At 44.7% G+C, this 27,985-nt stretch overlaps 1 protein-coding gene across 1 annotated transcript in view; it reads right to left on the reverse strand.

Annotated features, from left to right (window-relative positions):
• The window catches only part of CACNA2D2 (calcium voltage-gated channel auxiliary subunit alpha2delta 2), a gene marked incomplete at its 5' end in the record, with an annotated part of 448,456 nt that overhangs the window by 409,510 nt on the left and 10,961 nt on the right, over positions 1-27,985 (reverse strand). Inside the window, one exon of the mRNA XM_086949852.1 lies at positions 27,248-27,355. Within this exon, the coding sequence (XP_086805978.1) occupies positions 27,248-27,355 (108 nt within the window). The remainder of the gene's footprint in view (positions 1-27,247; positions 27,356-27,985) is intronic.

Raw genomic sequence — 27,985 nt, forward strand, 5'->3', positions numbered from 1 at the left:
AATACTATTTGACATTTGGACCCCAACCGGGGAAAAGTATCAATGTGTAGAGAGTCCCACCCCTCAGGCAAATGTCATATGGGGGACGTTAAGCATGGGCAGGTTCTCTGTTAAGGGCGCCATTATCAACATATTAAACAATACCATCAGTTAACACAAGCTCTTTAAAAATTTAATTTAAACAAAATGTTAAAAGAGGTTTAAACCCCTTAATTAATACAGTTTAAAATCACAAAAATTAATCTAAGAAAGGGCAAGGCTACCTAAGTACTCTACTCTATCTTTTCACTAAACATCTGAGTTTACACCACATTGCAAATAAGAATTCGGAGATTGCAACAACAAAAACCGGGTGAATGTCATATTTTAATATCCTAAAGACCTCTCTAAAGTTTCTTATACCCAGGTTTCTGCAAAGTTGTAGGACCCATTTAGATCTGGCCAAACTATATGCAGGACAAAAAAAGATCACTTGGATCTCAGTTTATTCCACAACAGTACACCCGGGACAAAGTTGTTTAGTAGCGCCGGCCCAATTAGTAGTAAATGCATAGAGCGTGAGCGTCCCGTGTCTAAATTGTAGGAACAATTTCTTGGCTGCAAGGGGTTGGATAAACCAGCTCCATACTGTAATGCTGCTTAACATCAAAAAACCTGGATGTAAGACTGGATGAATCTACTGTCTGGAAAATGCATACCAGCCTATGTTCTTTCAAAGCAGGTGTTAATGATTTTATAGATGGGGCTGGACATGTCACCTCCGGTGCGGACCACAGGTCATTCCTCCCTATAGCACAGAATGCATTCCCTATAAACGACAGCCAAGGTATATTACCCGCACCCAAAATAGCCATTACAGCTTTTAATTACTCCCTATAGTTTTCTAACTCTAGCGTGCTCCATAGCGGTCGCCAGTAGAGAAGAGGGCGGAAAGGGATAAGGTCAGGGATAGGGGCAATACCCAGGTCCATCCTTAGGGGAATTAAAGGGGTGCTTTTTGGGAGGCCCAGGAGTTGTCTAAGGAAATTATTTTCAGTCACTGTCAGAGTGTTAATAAGTAATCAAACTGTATCTAATGCAAACAATTTTGTAAGTGTCTCCACTATTCCAGATCTCAGATAATAACACCCTTACATTACATCTCAAAAAGAATACATCTCTGCCACCATGAATCTTTGAGCAGAGCCACTGGAATAATTCAGCAGAAGAGGACCAGACTATGTAGCAGGTCAAACTAAATTATGCAGCAAGAAAAGGTAAATTATTCGGCACAATTCACCACAATTTGTGGTTCGCATTGCTTCATTATTTTGTCATTTTAACTCAAGGTAACACTGTCAGGGGAAATATTTTAGCTCATTAGTACCAGTTTAACACCCAAATACAGAAGTAAGCAACTACAAAATTACCAGTCAATCTTTGCAAAGGACCTTCCACTGCTCCGGAACACTTTGTCACGCTTTAAGTAACTTTTGTTCCGTTTGAGCTAGAATCAAGTTTTTTTGATTGTAATCTGTAGATTATGTAGCAAATGAAGCAAACTAATACTTACGTGGAAAGCTCTGCTGCTTCAAAAACTCATAATTCCAGTGGTCCTTGTTTTAAGTGACTCAATTAATTAATGGCTGGTAAGAAAGCTTTTTTTTTTTTACTTTCTGCACCACCACACACTTCACTTTCAGGCAGAGGCACCTCAAAGTCAGTATTAACTAATCAGGGGCAGTTTTTTTGTGTGAAAGCAAAGTCCAGGGGGTGGCAGGTAGAAGGCCAGCAGGGATGCAATCAGATGCAGAGCCCTAATCCTCTCGATCCCTGGGGCCTCACAGTAATGGTCTAGGAGACAGAGGAAAGGAGCACGATTTATAGATATTGTCAAAGAGAAGGCCCAGAATAGGAAGCACTGTATGGGGACTCATTTTTATGTTTAGAAATGGCCAGAGACAGCTTTTTCAGCGAGATACCCCAACGATGGGGACAATATAAGTGTTGTTGTTTTTAAAGGGACATTCATTAGTGAAGCTGGTACTGCTGTCAAGTGTGTAAGTGGCCACTGCTGGTTATCACAAGGAAGCAGATGCAGCAGGACTGGGGCCCAGGGATTTGAGGGGCCCACTGCATCACAGTTATGATTGTCTACCTTTAAAAGAGGGGCATCAGAGCTTATTTTGCTTTCAAGCATTAGGACCCAGCTTATGATCCGTCATGGTGGGAAGAGGTAAAAGATGCAAAACATCCTGCTACTGCAGTTATCATTAGTGCAGCAGGTGTAGTTGCATTGGGGACACAAAAACCCAATTATGGGGAGCAATTTGTTTGGGATAATATCTGTTTTTGTTTGATGCATTTGCCTCTTTATAAGTCTCATATTTAGTGTGGTTCATAAGCTATAGAAAAAGTATTCCTGAAATCATCTCATAAGCCCCCCTCCCTGCACACAGCCATGTCCCTCCCGCTCCCCCAATCCTTGCCATAAAGATTTGGAGGGGGGCCCGACCTCAAAACATTTGGGGGGGGGGGGGTGCTCAGAGTAAAAAAGTTTGAAGACCTTTGCTCTGCATGCTATAATATTGGTGCTGGACCTGAAAATAAGAGGTCCATTAAAGAAGCCTGCAAGTCAAATTAATGTGTTGCATATTGAAGTTAAAGATGCTGTCAAGACGTGATGGCAAGATGGCATAAGAAATTGGGTAATTCGTTCAGAGGAATGGAAGCCCCACTCGGGCAACAACTACAATCCTTATCAGGGACTACTATAAAAGTCATGATATTATTCTGTGCTTAACCATCTTGTAGCTTGGCACAAAAGCAGACACGCTTATCTTAGAGGTAAAGTATTTATCCAGCACACATATAATAATAAAGTAAAAACACAACTCAATTAAACCAATGTAGGAAAGATAGAATACATTTTGATAAATAAAATGATTACATAACTACAAAAATCCAGTCTGTAGAGGTGGGAATATTAAATTTCAAACTTGTCAGTAAAAAATAGTGCCTAAAAGCACAAAGTGACTCACAGTCATCTGGTCATGCTAGACTGGGAGAAAGTGCTAGATTGGGATGAAGTCACCAGTTCAGGCTGACTGCAATGTAGTGCGTCACATATAGGAACCAAGTTAGCCTGCTAAAGAGGTACCTCTGACTCCAGTGCAAAAAGTTCCGTTCGAGGTAGAAGAAGCCCTGATGAGAATGGAGAGTGTTGTGGTAGGTCATCGCTGCAGCGCAAAGAGCAGGCCTGGCATTACAGACGGTTGCTGCTATTACACAAAGAACAAATCAGGCATTGCCAATGGTCAAAGATGGATCTTTGCAAAGTGTAGGTCTCTTGATGCTGGCTGCCACTGACTATCATTGTTGGCGAAGAGCAGATCTCATGGTATTTTACTTTGGTGGTCATGCAGGTGGCAGAGTCTTGGCACAAACAGGTCTGTTTCACATTGCTGGGAGTCCAAACTTTAGGATTTTCATCTTTTCTTGTAGAGAGGTACACCCTGATGTATGCCTAGGGCTTGAGGAAGCACCTCTTGGGGATCAGGAGACACTTATGGAGAGGCCAGCTGGGCTCAGGCATATCCAGTTGAAGATTCACGCAGGTTCCGTTGCAGCAGGCCAGCAGAAGCCACTGGACCTTGTTGTGTCCCTATAGCCCAAACAGGAGGTCAGCCAACTGACAATTGGAGTCACTCTGGGTTAGCCTGGGAGGAAGGTAAGCAGGTTCCAGTATTCCTTCGCAGACAGACAGGCTAAAGAGGGGCTCTATAGGTCCAGTATTTATACCTGGTTTCAGCGTTTGGATGGGAAGACTCCCTGTCCTACCACCCCCACATCTGGTTTTGGAACATTCTACCTCTTCCCCTCTCAAGGCCTCAAATTCTCTGGGGTGACAAAAGGCAGGCAGGCTTGTGTCAGATTCCTTTGTGTGTGTGAGGAAGAGCCCTTTAAAGTGCAAGTGGAACTGGGTGTAGTTCCTCCCCAGTCACGCTGCCAGGATGGCTCATCCTGTCCACCCAAATCCCCCCTTTGCGTTACTGTAAAGAGAGAAAACACAAACCCCAACAGCAGAGCTATTCCTAGTCATGGGACCAAGGACACTGGGAGAAGTCCCAAATGGTTGTGACATGAAAATGGCAGCTTTCTAAAAGTGGAATTGTCAGTATCAGATGTTACCATTAATGAGGATTTTAGATTACCATTCATTTGAGGCTAAACACCATATCTCTATATGCCCCTAATATAAAGTTATCACTTATTAATACAATGTTAGTCAGTAGGAGAGATAGGCCTTACAACAGTGAAAAACAACTTTAGTAGTTTTTCACTTTTAGGATATGGGAAATCTAGGCATACTTTTTAAATAGTGCACCATGCCAGATAAGACTTTAGGGCCACCTCAGTCTTGACTTATATCCATTAAAAATGAAGGCTAAGGCCTGGCAAAAGAAGTATGTTGTCAGGGCAAAATGGTGATTCATAACTACACTCCAGGATACAGTGGCAGGCCTGAGACATGTTTTAGAAAGCTACTTTAGTGGTGGCACAATGAGTGTTGCACCTGACTAGTAGCATTTAATGTACATACCCTGGGTACATGTAGTACCATATACTGGTGACTTACAAGTAAATTAAATGTGCCATTCACATGCAGGCAAATGTTACCATGTTTAAGGAAGGCAGCACAGCACTGGTTAGTAGTGGTAAAGTGCACAGAGTCCTAAAAGACATCAAAAACCAGGTTCAGTAATAGAAGGGGAGTGAATGCAAAACATTTGGGGTGATACTGCAAAGAGGGCCAGGTCTAACAAATAGCTTTGGCTGAGAGTCGCCGGGACTGAGAGCAGCTATTAACCTTTCAGCACATTAGTAATGTAGGCTTGAACACGTACACTGAATACAAATTTAAATGCCGCATGTTATTGACTATGCAATCTGCTAATCACATTCTGTGGTAGTACATGATATATTAAGTTACAGTGATGTAATTTTCCAGCTAAAGTAGGTTTAAGCACAGTCAGCATATTTGAACAGGGAAGTAAGTGCTTTAACCATGTCAGTAATATATTTTAAAAATAATTAATAGCAACTGCATTAATCTGTGACATTAGGGAAAGGCATATAAAAAAAAAGATTGTGCGCTCTGTACTCCAAGGAACCTGCATGCCAAGTGGATGCTTCCTTGTACATCATTCATTCTTTAAAACTCATTCAAATAATTATTGCTCCTTTAACATAAAAGTGAACAGAAAGACCAGTGTAAGTGAAACTTGACCAAGTGGATTGCAGTTGAGATGACCTCTTCCCCACACAATTTTTGTTTCACGGGTGGCTACACCATGGACGTATCCTTTCAGTCATGATGAAGACTTTAGGTATTTGCTTTAAAAAGGAGTAGAAACATGGACTATTTTGGGGTTTAGACAGCAGTATCTGACCACATATGGGCCATCGGTTCAATGACCTATCAGCGACATGTTTCATCAATAAGATGGCGTGCAATCACACTTCTTTTTGTACCATATTGTATCACTCATCTACTCACCATTGTCAATGCCATGTGTTGATACAAACGAAAATGGTGCTTTAATCTAATATGTGCGCAGGACCTCGTATGATTTTGCTTACCTTACCTGGTAATAGATTTTGTTTGCAACATAATTTGCATCATATGCTGCATGGCATTTTTTTTCTTATTCTTTTTGTCTCTCCACTGATCTACAGTTAATATGAATGATTCATATTCTATGTTGTGTTAGTCCTAGACACTGCAGGACTGCTGAGGGCTAACTCTTAAACTATTGTTTTTTATATGTCAGTGAGAAGTGCTAATTAAATGTGATATATAAATTCTTGATTTTCTTGCCCATGTTCAGAGAAGTGCTTTTGACAGCAAATACTTGTGACATCTCCTTGGAAGGTGGGTGACAAAATGGTAATTTAATTGCATTTATATAGTAAATCGGGAAAGTAAATCCAGGAAGTTGTCCAGTATCTAAATTGTCACTAAGGCAAGAAGGGTGGTCATGGCAGCTGAGTTGTAACTACACATCTGCACAGCATATTATGCAAACATGAGCTTCAGCAACATTAAAAGAGATTTTTACAAACAGATGTTTATGAATCTCACACATCCAACACAGAGATGAGAAATATCCCTGGATACTGTTGGGCTGCTAATGCCCCTTTCAATGAATTAGATTTGCAACAACTTTTGCTGATTGTATTGTGGGTGTTGATAAGGCAAGAGGTAGAAGAGGACAACATATTAGCATAATATGAGGGCACCATGATTGCTCCATTCTTGGTTGAGACAGAGTGGTCAATGATGCTTCAATGTTGGGATACAAACAAACTCAGGGCGCTCCTCTTAATATCAGGGAAAATGTATTACCTATATTCTTAGTTAGATTTGGTGCATCTAGGGGAAGGGCGTGTATCCAACACCCCTGTCTTTCCGTAACAAACAGAAATAGAACAGTACCATATGCCCCTGAGCACACAATTATTAATAATCAGTAAATCAAGTTATCTTTGTGCTTCCAATCAATCAGCAAACCACAAATAATATAGAGAATGTCCTTAGATTGTCCTTCAGAGTTTAATTCCAAATGTTCCAAGTTAGAATCCAGTAAATATTTCTTGAGTACATCAATTCAAATGGTGAAGGTCAAGTTGCCAACACGTGTTTCGTCGTGTGTACATTTCACACATAGACTTCCTCAGGGCTTGAAGCTATATATTTGTAATCCTCTCTAAGACTTCTGTTCTTCAATCCAGCAAATTCCGACCAATGTCCACTATCTCGCGGTTTTTCTTCACCTGTAATATCTCGTCTTCTCTATCACAGTCATTCCACTCCAATAATGTAGATCTCTGTATGCTGGGGCGCTATGTATCTCTAAAGTTCCGCCCGGTCCCCAGACAAATCCGCACCAATCAGTATTATCAGTTATGTAAATCACGTCTATGTAATCAAGGACCTAGGGTCGTCAAAGTTCAGGTCTGGAACATCATCAAAGTCCCGACCCGTCGTCCAGCGGCAAGTGTCCTCGCTGTACTCCGGCGTTTGCTGGACGCCGGAGTACAGCGAGGACACTTGCCGCTGGACGACGGGTCGGGACTTTGATGATGTTCCAGACCTGAACTTTGACGACCCTAGGTCCTTGATTACATAGACGTGATTTACATAACTGATAATACTGATTGGTGCGGATTTGTCTGGGGACCGGGCGGAACTTTAGAGATACATAGCGCCCCAGCATACAGAGATCTACATTATTGGAGTGGAATGACTGTGATAGAGAAGACGAGATATTACAGGTGAAGAAAAACCGCGAGATAATGGACATTGGTCGGAATTTGCTGGATTGAAGAACAGAAGTCTTAGAGAGGATTACAAATATATAGCTTCAAGCCCTGAGGAAGTCTATGTGTGAAATGTACACACGACGAAACACGTGTTGGCAACTTGACCTTCACCATTTGAATTGATGTACTCAAGAAATATTTACTGGATTCTAACTTGGAACATTTGGAATTAAACTCTGAAGGACAATCTAAGGACATTCTCTATATTATTTGTGGTTTGCTGATTGATTGGAAGCACGAAGATAACTTGATTTACTGATTATTAATAATTGTGTGCTCAGGGGCATATGGTACTGGTCACTGATGCTAATTGCAGCAGATGTCATGTAATACTAATGCCGGTTCATAGGCCTTTACTGGAATCAGAAGGGAGGATAAGGGGTGTATGTATGTGGAGCAGCATGATTTTTTTAAAAACATTTTTATTAAGAGAAAATACAAAACAGTCATAGGGCATACAAGAAATCACTGTGTGCAGACATAAAGGCCATCAATCACGTAGTCTGGATAAAGTACATATAAGGAGTATCTTGTGAACAGCAACTCTGAGCATGTAAAGACAGTTAAGTACAGACATATCTCTCAATCGGTCCCAACCCCAGCCCCTATTCAGAGTCACTCTCAGTGTCAAGTGTCGGAGGATCACACAAATTACCCCTGTACTCCTTCCACGCCCCCCAAAACCGCAGCCATTTCCGAGGGCATGTCCGATTGACATATACAGTACGTTCAGCCAGCATTGCAACATTCAGATCTGAACACCAATCCCTGAGTGTCGGGACACTCTGAGCCCCCCAAGACTTAGCTATATTTCTCTTTGCATACATCCTTCCTGACGCCATCCAATCCTGAGTTGAGTGGGTAAGGTCACTGGGCCCCCAGACATTTAGAAGATAGCATTTAGGGTCTGACAATATGGATTCCTTAAGGACCTGCGACATCGTCCTCATCACCTTAGTCCAGAAATCTGCAATGAACGGGCAATCCCAAATAGTGTGATAATACGTCCCTTCCTCCCCACACCCCCGCAGGCTGTACAGATGGTCAGCTCCCCCATCGCATGCAATGCAACCCTGGTATAGTATACTCTATGCAGTATTTTCAATTGAACCAGCCGGAGTGTGGATGGAATAGCAACTTCTCTAGGGGAGGAAAGCGCCGTCTGCCAGTCTGTTTTGTCAAGCTCTTCCACCTCCACAATCCATTTATCCTTAAGTCTTAGCGTTGGGTCCGGCAGGTTGTTGATAAGCTTACGATACACAAAAGAGGTCGCCTTTTTGGGCATGTGCTCCGTGAGGAGCCTATCTTCCAGTGGGGTGGATTCCAGGACATCGTCTCCGGGTTTGAGAAGAGATCCCAGGACGTGACTGATTTGCAGATATCGGAATCGTTCCGTGGGAGCCAGATCATATTGCTGCACAAGGTGCTCGAATGTGAGCATGGCACCTCTTTTCCAAAGATCTCCCACTGTGGAGATACCAATTAGATCCCATGCCTGAAAGTCCCGAGTTTTGCGGAGACGGCCAAGTTGGCTCGATGCCCAAAGTGGAGTCATTTGCATAATAACATTTTTACATTTAAGGCAGGCCTGGGTTTCATACCACAACTTAACCGTGTGGGCCGTCGGGCCAATCAGGGCCGCGGCGCCCCCCCTGTCATAGAGTGCAGCCATCACACCCCCCCCCCACCCAAGTCATACCTATCAGCTTTGAATGCGGGTTCAGTCTGAGGTGCGTGGAGCCATTGATTGATAATCTTCAGCTGTGCCGCCCAGTAGTACAATTGAATACCAGGGAGGGCAAGACCACCGTCATACCATCCCCGAATTAGTTTCTGTTGGGAAATGCGCGCAGGTTTATTTCCCCACAGAAGGCCGGAAACTAGAGTATCCATGGTCCAAAAGTATTTTTGGGGGACCGGAAAAGGGGTGTTTTCTAGGATATAGAGCAGCCGGGGCAGTGTTTTCGTTTTATAGAGCGCCGCCCTACCCAGAAGAGTCAGTGGCAGGGTGCGCCAGTGGTGCACGTCAGAGCGTGAGGTTCCGTGACAATTGTAAGTGGTGTTTTCGACTCGCACGAATATGGTCGAGTCTGGTATCTACGAACCGCAAATGACGAGTTTAGTAAGTGTGCGCAGTTTCGCTGTGCTAACTTAAACCGTTCGTTTGTTATGTGGGTTTTTCATCTGTACCCACGGGTTCCATCTTAGATACGGCATCCATTTTGTCTCTTGCCCTCAAGTAGCCAGCAAACGGACGCTGTCCGCCTCGCGACCCTGGGACTCCCAAGATATTTGCGGAAGACACATGTTCTTTGTAAGTGTCTTTATGACGAGGGGGTTACTGCTGTAAGGCAGATGGCGCCGCTCGAGGCTCATCTTGCCGCACGGGCTTATTGTCTCAGCCGTGTATCTCATTAGGCGCGTCCCTTTGATGCCTGTATCTCGTGTTTTTCGATACCTCCCCTTTTACACCCTTTCCGATCTCCCCACTGTCTCCGTCTTCCTCTGCACCTGTCTTCGTTCCTATTTCGATCTATTTTACTGCTGATTGGAATTCGCTAATGGTGGGAAGATGGTTTTTACAGTTGGGAACCGCCAAATGTTTCCGCACTTATGTTCCGGACCTCATGTATTTCAAAGTGACCAAGGCGACCCCTCTGGGGGCTAATTGTGGGAACCGGGTTGTAAACTTTTGTGTGCAATGTTATCCTATGGGTAAAAACTGTATAAAAGGAGCGATCCACAGAACCAATTTGAAGCAGTCTCCCCGAACTACACTTGATGTACTTCCTGTGACTTCTGTGTTCCCTGCAGCAAATAAACCTTGAATCTTTGACGCCGAAGGAAGTGTCCCGTGTCTCTGTGACTTGTACGCCGGAGCAGGTTACCCACGAAGGTTTCAGGTGTTGTGCCCTGGCACCGCTGGGCCCAAAAGAACCCAGTCCTTCAGTTGGCGCCCAACGTGGGGCTGCATCAGTGGTACCGGTCCAAGCCCGACGATCGTGAGGAACTTCGTGTGAAATCTCCGAGGGAAGGTGCACCCCGCTTCATTGATCCTGTTGTCGAAATAAGTGGCCCGAAGACTTTTCCCGCGAAGATTCCCGCCTCCTGACGGCTGCGACGGACTGCTGCCCTGACTGTAGACCTGTTTTGGCGCCTGGCGTAGACCTTGGTATAGCGAGACGATTGACGGGCCTTCCTGAGGACGCCATCGATCTTTGAGTTAAGTATTTGTGGGTCGCTCCCAGAGTTCTTGGTTGTTGACACTTTAGCGAGTGTCTTTGTTGTTCACGCTGTGTGAGTGTTTTTGTCGGTGACACTTTGCTAGCGTACTTTGTTGTTGTATTGTTTGACGACTGCAGCCGCCAAAAACCGAGGGTTTTGTTCTTTGCTGGGACTTGGTAAATCCTGTAACCCTTGAAGTTTGTGAAACTCGGCTAGTGTGCAAGATGCCTGGTCGCAGTACTTTGTTTAGTTGTTTCAGACCTTGTGGTGCGGATTCCCTGCTGGAGGACTCGTGTCCGATACCTCCGGTTGGAACTCCTACTTATGATTTATATAGCAAACATGGGCTAGGCCCGATTGCTTTTAACGATTATTGGATTAAATATACAAAGAAAGACGGCGACCTTCGTTGGCCACCTCACGGTAGCTTCGAGGCGTCGATCTTAGATAATTTGGAAATAAAGTTGTTCGAACGTAAATCTAGGCCGGCCATGTTTGATGCCTTTCGGTTGTGGCGCAAAGAAGCCCGACAGAAAGAGATCAGACAAAATAAACGTAGCCAGCGAGATAATGTTGCTACTATAGTGAAGAAAGCTGAGCAGTTTCAGCGTGATAAGGAGGATAAGGATAAGGAAGTGTTTGAGAGGCTACAGCGTATGGCCATAGATAAATGCTATCCTGCTTTGCCTACGGAGTCGGATAAGAAGGAAGAGACAGTTGAGGATCCTTTAATGTCCTATCTTATGAAGTCGCCACCTCCGTACGTACAGGGTACCGCAGCTCCTGTGGTCCCTGCCGTACCTGTTCTTCCACCTATTGTTCCTCCACCAGTTCCTCAACCTGCACCCGCTCTTCCGACTATTCCTGCTCCTTTGTCTGTTTCTATTCCTACTGCTCCTCCGCTTCCACATACTCCTGCTCCCGCTACTGCTCCTGTGTTGATAACCCCTGTTGTTGCTACTGTCTCTACTCCTTCTCTTGTTAGTCCTGTGTCTTACTCTTCTCCCTCTACTCGTAATCGTAATTCTCCCCTTGCGACAAACTTCTTTCAGTCGCTCGGACCTGTTTTTGGGTCTGCTGGATCTGATGGTCCTCAGAGACGTAGTCAGCTTCCTGGTAACAGAGAACGTGTTGCACTATATAATATGGCGATGGGTTGGATGGTAAACCCTCTTAGAAATCCACCCCGTGTTGTCCTCGAAACGTTTAATCAATTCAACATACCAACTCAGAGATATGTGTTTGACGAAATGTGCAAGTTCCTTCATGATCAGATAGCGGCCAATGCGCCTGACGAGGTGCTGACCGCCCTGTCTGAACTTCGGCTTCAGTTCGCAACTGGACTGATAGTAGACACTAATGTTCGACGGGCTATTGAGCGGTTGCTATCTCTTCGTCCCGCTCCTATTCCTCATGCATTGTTCGTTGAGGATATTGAACAACAAGACGAGTCTGGCCAATATCCTATGCGTGAAGTTCCGCCGGTTTGGATACCAGCTGATCCTAATGCTCAACCTCATCCGATAGTGGCACATTTTGAGAGAGTGTGGATACACCTCCCATGGAAACGATCGGAAGTGCTTCAGGTGAAACAATCTTTGCCCGATCCTCGTAAAAATCCTACTGGGTATTATAAGGAATTATCGCAGCTCGTAGATGCTACGGTAATGAATCTTGCCGATATCGACATGTTGTTTGGCAACGTCGTACCGCAACCGGTATGGGCTAAGATTCGTCACCAAGATCACGCAAATGAATTAGGTGGCGATTGGGCTGCCATTACAGCGGCAGATGCTGGACAAGTGGCTGCTACTAAACCCGATCAATTGATTACTGCTCTTCCTCAGCGGATAATAACATTAATGAAAACGCTTATGCCAGCTATGAGGGTAAATTGGGACAAGCTGTCCGCTTGCAAACAAAAGAAAGATGAGAGTGTTTCCGATTTCTTTACGAGGTTTGAGGAAGCATTCATTGATCATAGTGGACAGGATATGGGTACTGAGGGTGGACAGAGGTTGTTTGTGGATAAATTCGTGTCGAACTTGTTGCTCGATCTGAGCAATAAATTAAAGAATTCGGAAAGTGCATGGGCCGTTTCTACCTCAGCTCAGATATTGGCTACGGCACAATATTACGAGAATAGAGAGAAAGAGGAAAATGACCGTGCTGATAAAAAGACGAAAGAGCTAAAAACTAAAGTGTTGTTGCAACAAGCGTATCCGCCGCGTTCTAATCAGAATGCGCCCCAACAGAATAGATCGCAGTCGCAATCAAATCGATCGCAGTCGCGTAATGATTCCTCTTTCCAAAGATCTTCGTTAGGGTACAATCAATGTGCTTATTGTAGACAGGAAGGACACATTAAATTCAATTGTCCTGCTCTAAATGAACGTGGTAGTGGTAACTCGTCTAAAGGAGGTCGTGGGGGTTCACAGCACGCATCACGTGGTAGAGGTCGTGGTGCTCAGACTGATCGCTCTGACACTTCATCAAATTCTAATAACTGTTTTGATCAACGTGGATCATCGCAAGGACGATCTGCACAGTACAATGTAGACGATTATTACGTCGATCAGGGAACTGACGATAGTAATTACTAGGACAGCCAAAGACAAGGAGAGGGAGTGGTATCAGTTCCGGTTGATCAGAGAGGGCCTTACGTCGCAGTTGCTACATCGGGCGTCGTTGAGCCTTTTCTGTTGGACACTGGTGCAGCGAAAAGTTCTATCATTCGTTCGAAACTCCCTGGCGCACCTTTGTCTGGCTTAACGAATGTTTCCGTTGGATTCTCTGGCGCCCCCGTTAGCAATCCAGTTTCACGCCCTTTGCCCCTTCAAATTGGGCCACGTGAGCTCGAAGCTCCGTTGATTTTGACTACTGGTTGTGGTGAGAATCTTTTGGGTCTGGATTTGCTTAAACGTTTGTATGCAACTTTGTATTGTTCTCCTGCGGGTGTAAAGCTTACGTTAGGAGAGAGGGTAGTCTCTCCCATGTATTTGTCCCTCGATAAGCTTCCACCGGAATTGAGTTCTCTTCCTGCGTCTTTGTGGGCGACGGGTCCAAATGATGTGGGCCTACTTGATATCTCCCCTTATGTTGTTCAGTTGAAATCGAATGTGCGATTGCCACGTATTCCCCAGTATCGTATCTCCCTTGATGGTGAACGAGCACTGTTAGCGATCATCTATGACCTGATCGAGAAAGATGTTATTGAGGAGACTCGGGGAAACGTGTGCAATAGCCCTGTACTGCCCATTCTTAAACGTACAGATCCTACGAAACCGCCTGTTTATCGCTTTGTTATCGATTTACGGGAGGTAAATAAAATTGTGGTTCCTCAATTTCCTGTTGTGCCTGACATCACGGCGCTACTGACTCTGATTCCAGCTACTGCTTCATGGTTTTCGGTGATTGATTTGAAAAATGCATTTTTCAGCATCCCGATTGCCGGAGAGAGCAGGGACCTTTTCGGTTTCTCTCTTGGTGGACGTAGCTTCCGGTTCAAACGCGCTCCTCAGGGCTACTGTGAAAGTCCATCGATTTACAGTCAAGCTTTGAAGGGTCAACTGGATGCGTTTAGGTTGCCGGTTGGTGCGGCTTTAATCCAATACGTCGATGACTTATTGGTGGCTGCTGATACTCAGGACATTTGCAAAATTGCTACAGTGTCGTTGCTGCAACATCTCTGTGAGTTAAATCACAAGGTGTCACCTTCTAAACTCCAATATTGTTGTCAAGAAGTAACCTATCTAGGTCACTTATTGTCAAAGGAGGGAAGGAGATTGACCCCAGAGAGAATTGCAGCGATTGCGCGAATGGCTGTGCCACAAACCCAAAGAGATGTGCGTGCCTTTCTAGGTATCACGTCGTACTGCAGGCAGTGGATTCCAAATTTTTCATTGCTAGCGAAACCATTGGTGGCTCTTACGTGCAAGGATGTTTCAACTCCTTTACCATGGACGGAAGAATGTCAGAAAAGTTTTTCTGAATTACGTGATTCATTGTGTTCGGCTCCTGTGTTAGGTACCCCTGATTACAGCAAGCCGTTCACGTTATATGTTCACGAGAGGGAAGGTTGTGCTTTGAGTGTTCTAACGCAACCTTTTGGTGGTAAGCAACGTCCATGTGCATATTTTTCCTCGACCTTAGACCCAGTAGCTAGAGCATTGCCGAGTTGTTTGAGAGCAACTGCGGCAGCTGCGGTCTCCATCCGACAATCAGCAGGATTGGTCATGGATAATATGCTTACGGTGATGGTTCCGCATGCAGTCGATACTCTTTTAAATAGAACGAAAACTCAGCACTTGACGAGTGCGAGGTTGTCTGGGTACGAATTGACGCTCTTGGCAAGCCACATTCAGATAAAACGTTGTAATGTCCTGAATCCGGCAACTTTGTTACCGATTAGTGCAGAGTCAGATGAAGTAGCAGAACATGACTGTTACTTGCGGACAGAAGAGGAAACAAAAGGTCGAGTGGACCTTAAAAAGACTCCATTGGAAGATCCGGATGGCATTCTGTATGTGGATGGGTCATGTTTTAAGTTGCCGAATGGCGATGTGACTACTGCCTATGCTGTTGTAACATTGAATACTGTTGTCGAGACTGCAAGATTGAATCAGAATTCTGCCCAAGCTGCAGAGCTGATCGCTCTTACTAGAGCATGCGTGTTAGCAAAAGGGAAACGTGTGAATGTGTACACCGATAGCCAGTACGCTTTCGGTGTAGCGCATAGTTTTGGACGATTGTGGCGAGAGCGTGGTTTCTTGACGTCGCATGGTACGAAGATACAGCATGGCCAGCTTGTGAACGATCTTTTGGATGCATTGACTTTGCCTAAGCAAGTTGCAATTGTTAAGTGTAGTGCGCATCGTAAAGTGACGGATGATGTTGGTCGTGGTAATGCGTTTGCAGATGAGATTGCTAAGGAGACTGCCCGGAACCTTAGCACTCGAATGTATGTGACGAGTTCGGTTAGGTGGCCTGCAGAATCAAGTATGTGTGAAGATACTGTTGAGAGCGTGAAAACAATTCAGAATGAGGCCACCGACACTGAAAAGATGAAGTGGAAAGAGAGTACGGGAAAGTTGGATGCGAATGGTTGTTGGATTGATTTGTCGGATCAGAAAAGATGGATGTTGCCTGATGCGTATGTGCTGGCCGTTGTGACAATGGCACATGGGTTAGCACATATTAGCGCGAAAGGCATTTGCAAGTTGCTGGCTGCTGTGTGGAAGAATGATGGAATTACGAAATGTGCTGAACGTCTGGTGAAGAATTGTATGGTGTGTATAATGTACAATCCTGGCAAAGGAACCCCAACTCCCCCTGGCAGTTTTGCTCCTCCTTCGTATCCCTTTGAGGTGATTCAATTGGACTTCATCCATATGGAGCGATGCAATAACCTGAAATACGTTTTGGTTGTGGTTTGCGCATTCTCCCGATGGATCGAGGCCTATCCCCTCAAAGACAATACTGCTTTGTCTACTGCGAAAATCCTACTGAAGGAATACTTTCCTCGGTATGGAATGCCTAGAGTCGTGTGGTCAGATAACGGAAGTGAGTTTGTTGGAAGTGTGATGAAGAGTGTGTGTAAGGGCCTTGGAATTAATCAAAAATTCCATAGCGCCAATCATCCCCAGTCAGCTGGATTGGTTGAGGGGTACAATGGCACCCTTAAACTAAAGCTAGCAAAGATTCAGGCTACGACTGGACTTTCGTGGCCTGATGCTTTGCCTCTAGCATTACTGTCAACTAGGGCGACTGTACACTCCCGAATAGGGCTTAGTCCCTATGAGATAGTGTTCGGCCGTCCTGCGAATGTGTGGGGGGTTCCTAGGCCAGGAATATTCTCTGATCTTGAGTATCCGATGTTGATTGACTACTTACATGACTTGACTGCTAAACTGAGGTTAATTCACCAACAGGTTTACGACGCCTTGCCGACGCAGACGGAGGGTCCAGGCCACCAGCTCCAGCCCGGGGACTGGGTGGTTACTCGCAACTTTTCACGCAAGAACAATCTGGACCCCCGATTTACCGGACCTTACCAGGTACTCCTGGCCACGAGGACTGCCGTTCGTCTTGAGGGGCGGAAAAATTGGGTACATGCTACCCATTGTAAGCGAGTCCCTATTCCTTTGCCGGCAGACCCGTGGGTAAGGAAAGGCAATGCGTCAACAGAAACAGAAACATTGCCGGCGTTTGTACCTTTCAGCGACGCACAGCTTGTTGGAGAACCCTCAGCGCAGCGGAAAGCCACTGTTGAACACTTGTCATCAAAAGACTCAAGACCAAATCAACCAACTGATCAGCAGGACGCTGTCTCTTCAACGGATCCTTTGTTCGACGAGCAGACACGTCCCGGGAAACATCGATATTCTCTGCGATCTCGCACTAAGGACAAATAAATTTTTTTCTTGCTTTGCTGAAATTGACAACTGCAATATCCTCGTTTCCGTGATCAATTTTGGACATTCGTATCATTGTGATTTGTATACATATATATATTGAGTTTCCTTCCTTGTATCTTTTTACTTCCACAGCTGAGAGACATTGTGCTTATATATACATATTGTGTATTGAAGGCCGTAGGGCCGCGCGCGTACTTCCTTCTGGACAGTAGGTCTTGACGCTAGGTTAAAGGCCGTCGGTTCCTAGGAACTCCTGGGGATTGACTATTGCTGCACAGAACGAAGTGCGTCAAGAAACGTTGCGGACGGTCATAGGGAATGGCATTCTCGAAGCTGAATGATTTGGAGGGAGCTCAAGTCTATAGATTCAAGCTGCAGCAACTCGGTCGTTCCAAATGTTTTGTATTCCAACTGTTCGTATTGTTTTTTAACTGCTTCTGCATTATTGGCGGGTGGGGTGTATTACACTATGTCTTACTTCTTACCTGCTACACCTACTCCTACTTCTTACCCTAACCTTACTTCTACTGTTTCTCCTCATTCTTTTCACATTTTACCGGAACACGAACAGGCTAGACGTGTAGAATTCCGCAACAATTCCTTTATTCAGCTCCTCCATCAGCATCAGTTAGTGGTTAACACTACTAATTGTTGGGTGTGTGGGTTGATGCCACATACTACGGATAAGGGAATCCCATATCTGGTGTTACCATATAGTTCCCAAGGGTCAGCTCGAGCATTCCAAACAATGTTTCGAAGCACACTGGGTTTCCACCCCATTCAAGAACAACGTTCCCCCTACTCTGGTCCTACCTCGTATCAGAAATCTTTATCGATGGCAATAGAGGATATGGAAGATGAGATCCATGACCCTTTTCTTATCCCTGAAGAAGAGGTACAAGCCTATAGGGTCCTAAGTAGAGGGGAATATAGTATGTTCACTAGTGAAAAGCAGCTTAAAAGCTCGCCTCCAATATGGGTCGTACCCCACACTGGTAATCTTTGTCTTATGGGTCGTGGTTCGCAAGCCCTACTTGGAGCAAGTGCTTGCACTGAAAGTTACATTCTGCCAATGTTCTCGTCCCCTGTGTTTCTGGCTGCCAAGGGTACCTACTTTATCTGTTATGATCGTGCATACACATGGTTGCCCGCAGACTTCATGGGCTCATGCTTCATTGCAAATTTGTTGCCTCCGACGTTCACTGTAGATGCTGATTATCATAAGACTAGAGTTGTACGAGGCGTAGTTAGCGAAGAAGACACTGCCGGTCAAGAGGCAGGAGACTTTTTCAAGGGTTTCCTCCCGTTTTGGGGACCTATGGTTAATAGTAGGAACCTGAGACAGTTGACTCGAGTGGTAGAATCGACAGCTAATATTACTGCCAGTGCCCTTGGTAATATCACCACAGAACTTCAGGCGGAGAGACTTATGACGTTACAAAACCGAATGGTTTTAGATGTCATCTTAGCAGATCGCGGTGGGGTATGTAAGGTGATCCATTCGAGCTGCTGCATTTTCATTCCAGATAATGCTCCTACTGTCTATCAAGCCATCTCGAAGTTGCATAAGATCTCCGAATCCATACACGTGGATGTAGGGGATTGGACGCTACTTGGATGGTTTTGGGGCCTGATGTCGACTTGGGGTTGGAAGATTCTGATGATCATCGGGGTTGTGGTAGTGTTCCTGTTCACGTGTTGCCTTTGCGTGCAGTGTGGTCCTGCCTTATGTGGCCTCTGTGCTACAACGTGTATAAGACAGCCATCTGTTACCAAGGGGACTCGGTTGGACAGAGCTATGCTACAACAACATCTCGATGGTCTGATGAATATCGAGTATGTTTCCGACTAGTGCTTGCCTACATGAGGGCAAAAGGAGCGTCTGAGGTTCCGTGACAATTGTAAGTGGTGTTTTCGACTCGCACGAATATGGTCGAGTCTGGTATCTACGAACCGCAAATGACGAGTTTAGTAAGTGTGCGCAGTTTCGCTGTGCTAACTTAAACCGTTCGTTTGTTATGTGGGTTTTTCATCTGTACCCACGGGTTCCATCTTAGATACGGCATCCATTTTGTCTCTTGCCCTCAAGTAGCCAGCAAACGGACGCTGTCCGCCTCGCGACCCTGGGACTCCCAAGATATTTGCGGAAGACACATGTTCTTTGTAAGTGTCTTTATGACGAGGGGGTTACTGCTGTAAGGCAGATGGCGCCGCTCGAGGCTCATCTTGCCGCACGGGCTTATTGTCTCAGCCGTGCATCTCATTAGGCGCGTCCCTTTGATGCCTGTATCTCGTGTTTTTCGATACCTCCCCTTTTACACCCTTTCCGATCTCCCCACTGTCTCCGTCTTCCTCTGCACCTGTCTTCGTTCCTATTTCGATCTATTTTACTGCTGATTGGAATTCGCTAATGGTGGGAAGATGGTTTTTACAGTTGGGAACCGCCAAATGTTTCCGCACTTATGTTCCGGACCTCATGTATTTCAAAGTGACCAAGGCGACCCCTCTGGGGGCTAATTGTGGGAACCGGGTTGTAAACTTTTGTGTGCAATGCTATCCTATGGGTAAAAACTGTATAAAAGGAGCGATCCACAGAACCAATTTGAAGCAGTCTCCCCGAACTACACTTGATGTACTTCCTGTGACTTCTGTGTTCCCTGCAGCAAATAAACCTTAAATCTTTGACGCCGAAGGAAGTGTCCCGTGTCTCTGTGAATTGTACGCCGGAGCAGGTTACCCACGAAGGTTTCAGGTGTTGTGCCCTGGCACCGCTGGGCCCAAAAGAACCCAGTCCTTCAAGCGGAAACGTTCAAGTGGGGGTGGCAAGTTACGTGTAAAGAAGGCCTCCGGAGTGGGTGTCACCCACACTCCCAAATATTTGAAAGAATCCTCAGAAATATTCACTGGGCAGTCTGTCGGGAGTTGCGGCGGGGGGCCCTTAAGAACAAAGAGCACCGACTTGGACCAATTAATAGTATACCCCGACACTCGCCCAAAGACGTTGATGATGTGGAGAAGAAGTATAATCGAGCGCCTGGGTTGGGTAAGGTACAAAAGGATGTTGTCTGCGTAGAGCGAAATGCGGTCCTCCCATTCCGCGGTCCAATTAAGCCCTTTCACACTAGGGTCCCACCGGATCCAGGCCACCAGTGGTTCCAGGATTAGGGCAAAAAGCAGGGTTGACAAAAGGCACCCCTGGCGTGTGCCACGTCCGAGCGGGAAATCTCTGGAGATGTGGACGCTAGCTACCACATGCGCTAGTGGGTTTGAATAGAGCAGTTTCACCCACGTACAGAAACTGGGGCCAAAACCAAGATGCCGGAGTACCGCGAATAAATAAGGCCATTCGACCACGTCGAATGCCATTCGGGCGTCCAGTGAGAGGATCACCGCATGTTCCGAAAGAGTTGGAATTTGGGCCATCACCGCATGGACCCTACGAAGATTAAGAGCTGTGTTCCTGTTTGGCATAAAGCCAGAATGGTCAGGATGGATTAACTTCTCCAGATGTGGGGTCAGTCGGTTAGCTATCATTTTGGCCAAGATCTTGGCCTCAGCATACAGTAACCATATCGGACGGTATGAAGTGCACTCATCCGGAGGCTTACCAGGCTTTGGTATGGCAATGATTGTGGCAAGACGTTGATCCCGCTGCAGTTTCCCATTATGTAAACTATCCGAAAACATAGCCAATAGATGAGGAACCAGCACATCCGAAACACTCTTGTAGAACTCCACGGGGATCCCATTGGGACTCATGGCCTTACCCGACTGCAGGGAATGAATCGCAGCCGCCACCTCCTCCTTCGTAAATGCGGTGTCTAAGTGTAGGGCATCCTCTTCCGACAACGTCGGCATTGCTATGTCTTTAATGTAGGCCTGAGCCTCCTCCACCGTAAAACAGGAAGTGGAGGTGTATACTTGCTCGAAGTGGTCGGCCAGAGTATCAAGTATGTCTATAGGGGCAGTGACTACCGCGTCTGGGGAGGAGCGAAGCTGCGCTATCATCTTCTGAGCCTTCTCCATCTGATCTAACCAGGCCAGAAGCTTCCCCGCCTTATCCCCAACTTCATAAATAGTATGACGAGTGTGTTGTAGCCGCAATCTAACCTGCTCCCGCTGATATTCAGCGAGTTCGCCCTGTTTAATACGCAGCAGATGTGCCGTCTCCGCCGTAGGGTCCGACTCGTGCCGCATCTGCAGTCCGAGCAAGTCGGATTCCATCATGTCTATTTCGAGTCTGGCTGACCGCTTATGCCCCGATATGGAGGCAAGGGCCTGTCCTTTCAGTACAGTCTTATAGGCCTCCCAAAGGATGCCTTGTGAGTGCACAGAGTCCACATTTTCCTGAAAATAGTGTTTTGTGACGGCAATAAGTTATTTTCTAATTTTCGGGACCTGCAGATACCCGGGGGAAATCAGGAAGATTCGTTTACGGGCCTTGACAAAGGAAGAGTATGTCAAAACAATCGGTGAGTGGTCAGAGATGCCCCTCGGCCCTATGTATGTCTCAGTCAAATGCGGGAGGCTGTCCGCAGTTAAGAAAAAGAAATCAATACGGGAGAGACTATCATGAACACTTGAGTGAAAGGTATAAGCACGGTCAGTAGGGTGAGCATATCTCCACCTGTCTGTCAGTCCGAGCGCAGAAAGGAAAGAGCAGCATGATTTTTAACCCATCCAGAGCTATTGTAGGAATGCATCATAATCACACGTAGTCAGCACTCAAATATTTTCTGCATGATTAAATGTTACTTGGAAAAGGTGGGGTATTGCATATTTAAAATACTCCACATGAAAAGCAATGAGACCTATAACTGTGTGCATACAAACATGACTAATAAAGGTCTTTGTAACCTTTACATAATATGTTAGGAGAAGTTAATGTTTAGACGTGTCTTATAGTGAAGTTAATAAAACAGAATGTGTATGAGTAGACTAGTGTTTAAACATTTATACGTGTAACAAGAAATTATGTTCATGCTGGTGTATTCTAAACTAAATTTTCGTAATTCTTTGCAATTTATTCATAGCTTAAGAAGTTGCATTTGCTATATGTGTAGAAATGTGCACGTATTTGTAACCCTGTGCACCGTTTCAGTATAAGCTCACGTTTAATGTCAAACATGTAATTTGTATTTAATCTTCAACGTAGAATGTATTTGCTTGTATTTTTGTTTCCACTGCAGGTGCAGACAAAGCCTTATTACTAGAACAGAAGGATTTTGTTTTAGTTAGATAGCAAGGTATAAGAAGATGGATCTTGGCAAGAATCGCAGTAATGAGCAAGGAGGGGAGTTATCACGGAGGAGGAGAAGAATGGCCAAGAACCAATGAAGTAGCAACTTATCGATGTAGGAAAGGTGGTGCCAGTAACCAACTTGTGCTGAAATCGTGGAAAGTTACTGGAGAAGCATGTGACTTACCTTGAATGCAACTAATGTATTATGCTGTAACATAGTGAGGTTCAGAGAGACATTTTAGGACTTCATGAGGTACAGACCTCTGGTTCTGTCTATGCTTTGAGTGGTTTCATGCTACTTGATCCTTGGTTGGAGTTTCTTCTACTGAAGACTATGACAGCTGACACCTTTCTAATTTCACTTTTGGGGTGCATGTGTTCATTATTCTAATAAAAGATGTTCCAACCCATGACAGTAAGGAGTACCCATGAGATATTATCAGCAAAACAACTAACAAGGTAAACACCTTCCACATATGTATGGCATTTAGGTACCATGAAATCAGACACCATTTTGTTGTCATGGGCCTACAGTGGGCTCCATGATCTCAAGGGTATCTAAAATTAAGACCTTCATTACAACTTATCTGAAGTGGAATTCATATGTGAGGTTCTACTCAGCACAACAATAAGGGTTCCAGTGTTCCTGCACATAGGCTTTCTATATGCGAGATCATCAGACACAATGTTACTGGATGGAAAATCGTGGCAGGAAATTTGCATCAGGAAAGGGCTGCAGTGTGGCTGGGACCTATTTTCCCATACCCATACGAACCTCCCAGCACTTTACACCCAGCCAAGGCAAGGGAGCAAGCAACATCTTTCATTTCTTTCCCCACCCTACCTATTTCCATCTCTCCCCTATTGAGACCTCCAAAGTACATCTACATAAATTTAACATATGCTATGAGCAGGTTAAACTAGTCTCTACACAGCTATTCACACACAGTACACAGTAAGTTTGAACTTAAAAACTACTACGCTTCTATCAGAAAAGCCTGTGTTTCCTATTATACCGACGGAATAGAGCAAGCGGAAAACTCCTCTAAAGAGCTGTTCTCCATCTTCAAATCTCTATCTTCATTGGAGAGAACAGTGGCCCCTGTCTCCAGCACTCTAGAGTCTTGCAACCAGTTCGCTGACTTCTTTGCTACAAAAGAAGATAAAATCTATGATTACTTCCCAGTTGATGCCCGCAATAGCCCTCTTTCCAACCCATGTAGGAACTCCCCGTTTGAGGGTAGTACCCTCTTGGAGTTCTCATCTCCGATGATGGGCGATCTTAAAGAGGTGGCTTTAAGTATTAAATCTGGCTCCCCATTGGACCCAGCATTGCCTAAAGTCCTAAGGGAAGGTCTCGAAGCGATCCTACCCTATGTTCAGCAACTTCTGAAGCTATTTTTCGCTGTGGTGAGGTCCTGCGAAATTGGAAACAGGCTATCGTTCTCCCATTAAAGAAAAAAACGTAAGCTGATCTGGGCTTATTGGACAATCTACGCCCCATCTCGCTATTGCCATGTTTCTCCAAAATAGCAGAGAAAGGGGTGAATTCTCATCTAGTCGCCCACATCAACAGGAACAACTTATTTCACCCTTCGCAAGTCAGGCTTTAGAGCCTCATATTCGACAGAGTCAGCGTTGCTTCTTGCAACTGAGACACTGCGCAGGTGCGCTGATGAGGTTTAGACTGCAGCTTTGTTCTTACTCGACCTTAGCGCAGCCTTTGACATGATTTCCCATTACCTGCTCCTTCAGAGACTCGGTCGTGTGAGATAGCAGGATTAGCCCTAAAATGGATGACTTCCTTCCTCCATGAGCACAGCTTTCAAGTTGCACAACGTCCACATATTTTGGAAAGTATCCCACTCTCACAAGGGGTCCCACAGGGCTCAATTCTGAGCCCAACTCTTTTTTTTTTAAATAATATTTTATTGAAACAAAAACAAAATCAGAGTCACAATCCAATACACAGTTAATACACTGTAAATACGCAGAAAAGTAGCATACAAAAAGGACATATCAAGATTCACGACAACGCAGAAGTCCAGTCTGGGCCATGGCCATATCTGCAGTGGGGGAGCTACACAGTTCACCTCTGTAGAGCCCAACTCTTTTTAATCCCTATATTGGACGCTTGGCAGGGATTGTTTCTTATGCGGAAGACACGCAGCTGATTGTCACCTTATACCATAACTGGGAGGAAGCAGCTAAGCAGTTTTCTTCCTGTTTAAGTGACCTTGACACATGGATGAATTGTAACTGCCTTAAATTGAATGGCAGCAAGACTGTGGTGCTGATTGAGGGGAGGGCCCCCTCATTCTGGTCCTCAGCATGGTGGCCCAAGACTATGGCCCCACTCCTATTCCAAAAGTGGAAACTAAAAATCTTGGAGTCTGGTTGGAATCCAAACTCTCCAATGAGACACATATTAAGAAGGTCATGGGGAAATGCTTCGGAATCCTTAAAACGCTGAGAAAAACCTTAGATATTCGCCCTTTATCAGCTAGATAAACCTTTGTTCATGCCTTCCTAACATCCCAGATGGATTATGGTAATATTTTGGACCTTGGAGCTGCAAAAAAATGTGCCTGCAAGCTGCAGCACATCCAGAATGTGGCTGCATGGTTGTTCCTCAATCTGCCTAGAAAACCTTCCTCTACAAAAGCCTTAGACACTTTACATTGGCTACCAGTTGGAAAAAGAATACTGTTTAAAGCCCTATGCTATTGTGATCCGAGCTTGCAGGATGAAGGCCCCAGCTATCTCCATCATCTTCTCATTCCTTATCATCCAGCCCGCCATCTTAGATCAACCGGAGCCCATCTGGTCAGGGTTCCTAAAGTCCAAAGAGCCAGAAAGGGTGCCCGATGATTCGGATACTTGGCAGCCAAAAAATTGAACTCAATACCTATCTCTATCCGAACATAGCCTTCGCAAAACTTTTTCCAGAAAAAAACTGAAAACCTTGTTTTTCCAGGTTTGAGTCCGTGCACAACTTCTTTCTGCTTAGCTTCTTGTATTGGCCCCCTTCCAGTGGATGGTTTTCCAGCGCGGAGACACACTGGTTGGTGTAACCTGGTGCTATACAAGTGGAATATTATTATTATTTAATTCTAAGTCAGTCAGTCAGTCAGTCAAAATTCCTTTATTCGATAACTTAATATCAAAAAAGACATGGTACAATCAGGATAACAATTAAATACTCAATTAAAAAACTTGATTATATATATATATAAAAAATACATGTTAATATTTCATTTTATAGAGTTTAACATAATTTTGACACATACATAAATATAATGTTAAAACATTTAAAAAGAGACTACCATATGATTGTGCTTAACCCTAAAACCAATTTACCTAAAAAATTAAAATATTCTAATCAGGGACACTTAGGGTTGACGCTGTTCCCAGCTTTGAGAATTAATCTGTATTTTTCAGTCACAAAGAATTGATTTGTGTTGATCAGATTGTAAATGATACATTGGTTTTGTAATATATTCATGTTTGTGATACATTTTTGTAATGCATATTGTGGTAAATGTTATAAAAATATGTGAATGTTTGTAAATATTGAAATTGTCTTTTGATATGTGCTTGACTGGAAGGATGTGAAGTGCTTTTATAAAAAAAGAAAAAAGTTTCAAAAGAAAGGTTAAATAAATAACCCAATCACCCAAAAGAATATAGTGTGATTGTCGCAATAAAGAAATTGCTTGAATTAATAAGTATACCAGCCCCCCCCCTCTGTTGTACTTTTAGAAAGTTGGCATTTTGTTACTTTAAACATTCTGTGTCTTCCGCCTGTCTCTCTAGACACATCTGGGGTGGGGGACAGCTGGGCCATTAACTGGTTTGGTGGGGTGGAGATAACCATAGCCCTACTGGCACCTGAATAGGCTGTGCCCTGTCTCCACACAATAGGCCTAACAACCCTGTATTGTCACTCTAGTTAGCTTGGAGCCAGGACAAGGGAGGAAGAGGGTTCCTGGCACTTCAAAGTCACTGTCTGGAAGCTTCTCCCACCTTCCAGAACCAGGGCACCAAAGTATAAATACTGGACTTCAGACACCACAACTTCAGTACACTTCTGGACCTATGAATACTCTGCCAGGAAAAAGGACTGTGCTGCTGAAACGACTGTCACTCTGCTGGACTCCTGCTCTGCTGACCTGCTGACCTCCTTGCCTGGTAGTGAGAAAGACAGGACCTGAAACTCTCCAACCGAGAACCAAAAGAAATCTAAGGGCTTGTTGGCTTGCCTCCTGTTATCTGAAGTCTCAGGGACACAAAAGACTTCCAACTCAAGTGCTACAGCACCCGGACTCTGCCATCTGTGAGTGTATCCCATCCAAGTGGTCACACCCCAGTTCTGGACCCTGGAAGTGGGCCTAAGGTGCTCAGCCTTCTGTGTTCCTTCTCTGAACTGACATGGGACGACGAGAAGCCTTGCAAAACAACGCTATGCAGACTGCGCACCAGGATTTAGGGTACTGTGTTCAGTGGGCGCAGGTGGGCCCCTGCAGCCGGCCCATACTCCATCACAGTTGGCCTGAACTTGTGACTTTGTCCTAGTCTGGTGCGACAAGATAACCACAGTTGGCACTATGCGCTATTTTCATCTGAATCTTTAAAATTGCATACCCAAAGATCTACTAATTGGATTTTTGTTGTTTTCATCTGGTTTTGTTTATTAAAATAAGTTATATTTTTCTAATCATGTGTGTATCTTTTTGTGTGGGATTTTCACAGTTTTACTGTTTGAAGTGTTGCACAAATACTTAACCTATTACCTCTTACGTTAAGTCTGCATGCTCTGTTCCAAACTACCACGTGGTTACCACAGGTAATTTAGGGTGTGTTTGTGACTTATCCTGACTAGGATTTTTGTGCCTGCTTAGACAGTGTGCATACTGCCAACCAGATACCCAATTTCTAACAACTCATATTTGGGGCCTAAATAGCATTGGGTTTCTATATCCTATTGAGGAAAACTCACCGTTTTGTTGGGCCAGTTGTACCTCTCAAAGACATCCTGCACACGGTCCTCCCCGCCGTCTGTGAACATCATAATCATCTTGTTGCAGTTTGCCCTTGTCACGTTGTTCTGTGCAGAGAGATGAAAAAGTCTGGTTAGGAAGTGCACTCCGAGATTGAGTTAGGTTTAGTATATATGAGCATGAGTGGATTTAAAGTGAAACCCACAGGTACCTTTATGTGGGTGATCCATGGTCTGAGAATTTCCCATATGGTCTAAATAAGATGGTCCTTGCAAAGGTAAGTGGTCTGGTTTGAAAGTATAGGCCAGTTAATGTAATCGTATCACACAACTGTACAACTGAAGATGCCACCTATTAATGCAGGAAAATATGATCTATATGTGTACATCGAGCACAGACACAAGTTTGCCCACTGTTCTCTGTCTTAGTATGTCAAGCAAGTACCAGCTGCAGGGGCAAAAGAAAACATGATTGCAGTTCTCACATGTTATGTTACGTTATGTTATGTTAGGAGGTTTTTGTAAAGCGCACTATCACCGTAGGTTTCCTGGCGCTGATTGGGATACTGAGAGGGGCAAATTAGAGTTTATCCAGATTGGGGGAAGAGCCAGGTTTTAAGGGACTTACGGAAAGAGATAAGTGATGTGACAGATTTGAGAGAAAAAGGAAGAGAATTCCAGAATGTAGGGGCAAGATATGAGAAGCTTCGGCCTCCCATCCTTGTAAGCTTGAAGGGT

Source organism: Lissotriton vulgaris, unplaced genomic scaffold (genome assembly GCF_964263255.1).
Source record: "Lissotriton vulgaris unplaced genomic scaffold, aLisVul1.2 SCAFFOLD_2047, whole genome shotgun sequence".
In the NCBI taxonomy this organism is placed as follows: domain Eukaryota; kingdom Metazoa; phylum Chordata; class Amphibia; order Caudata; family Salamandridae; genus Lissotriton; species Lissotriton vulgaris.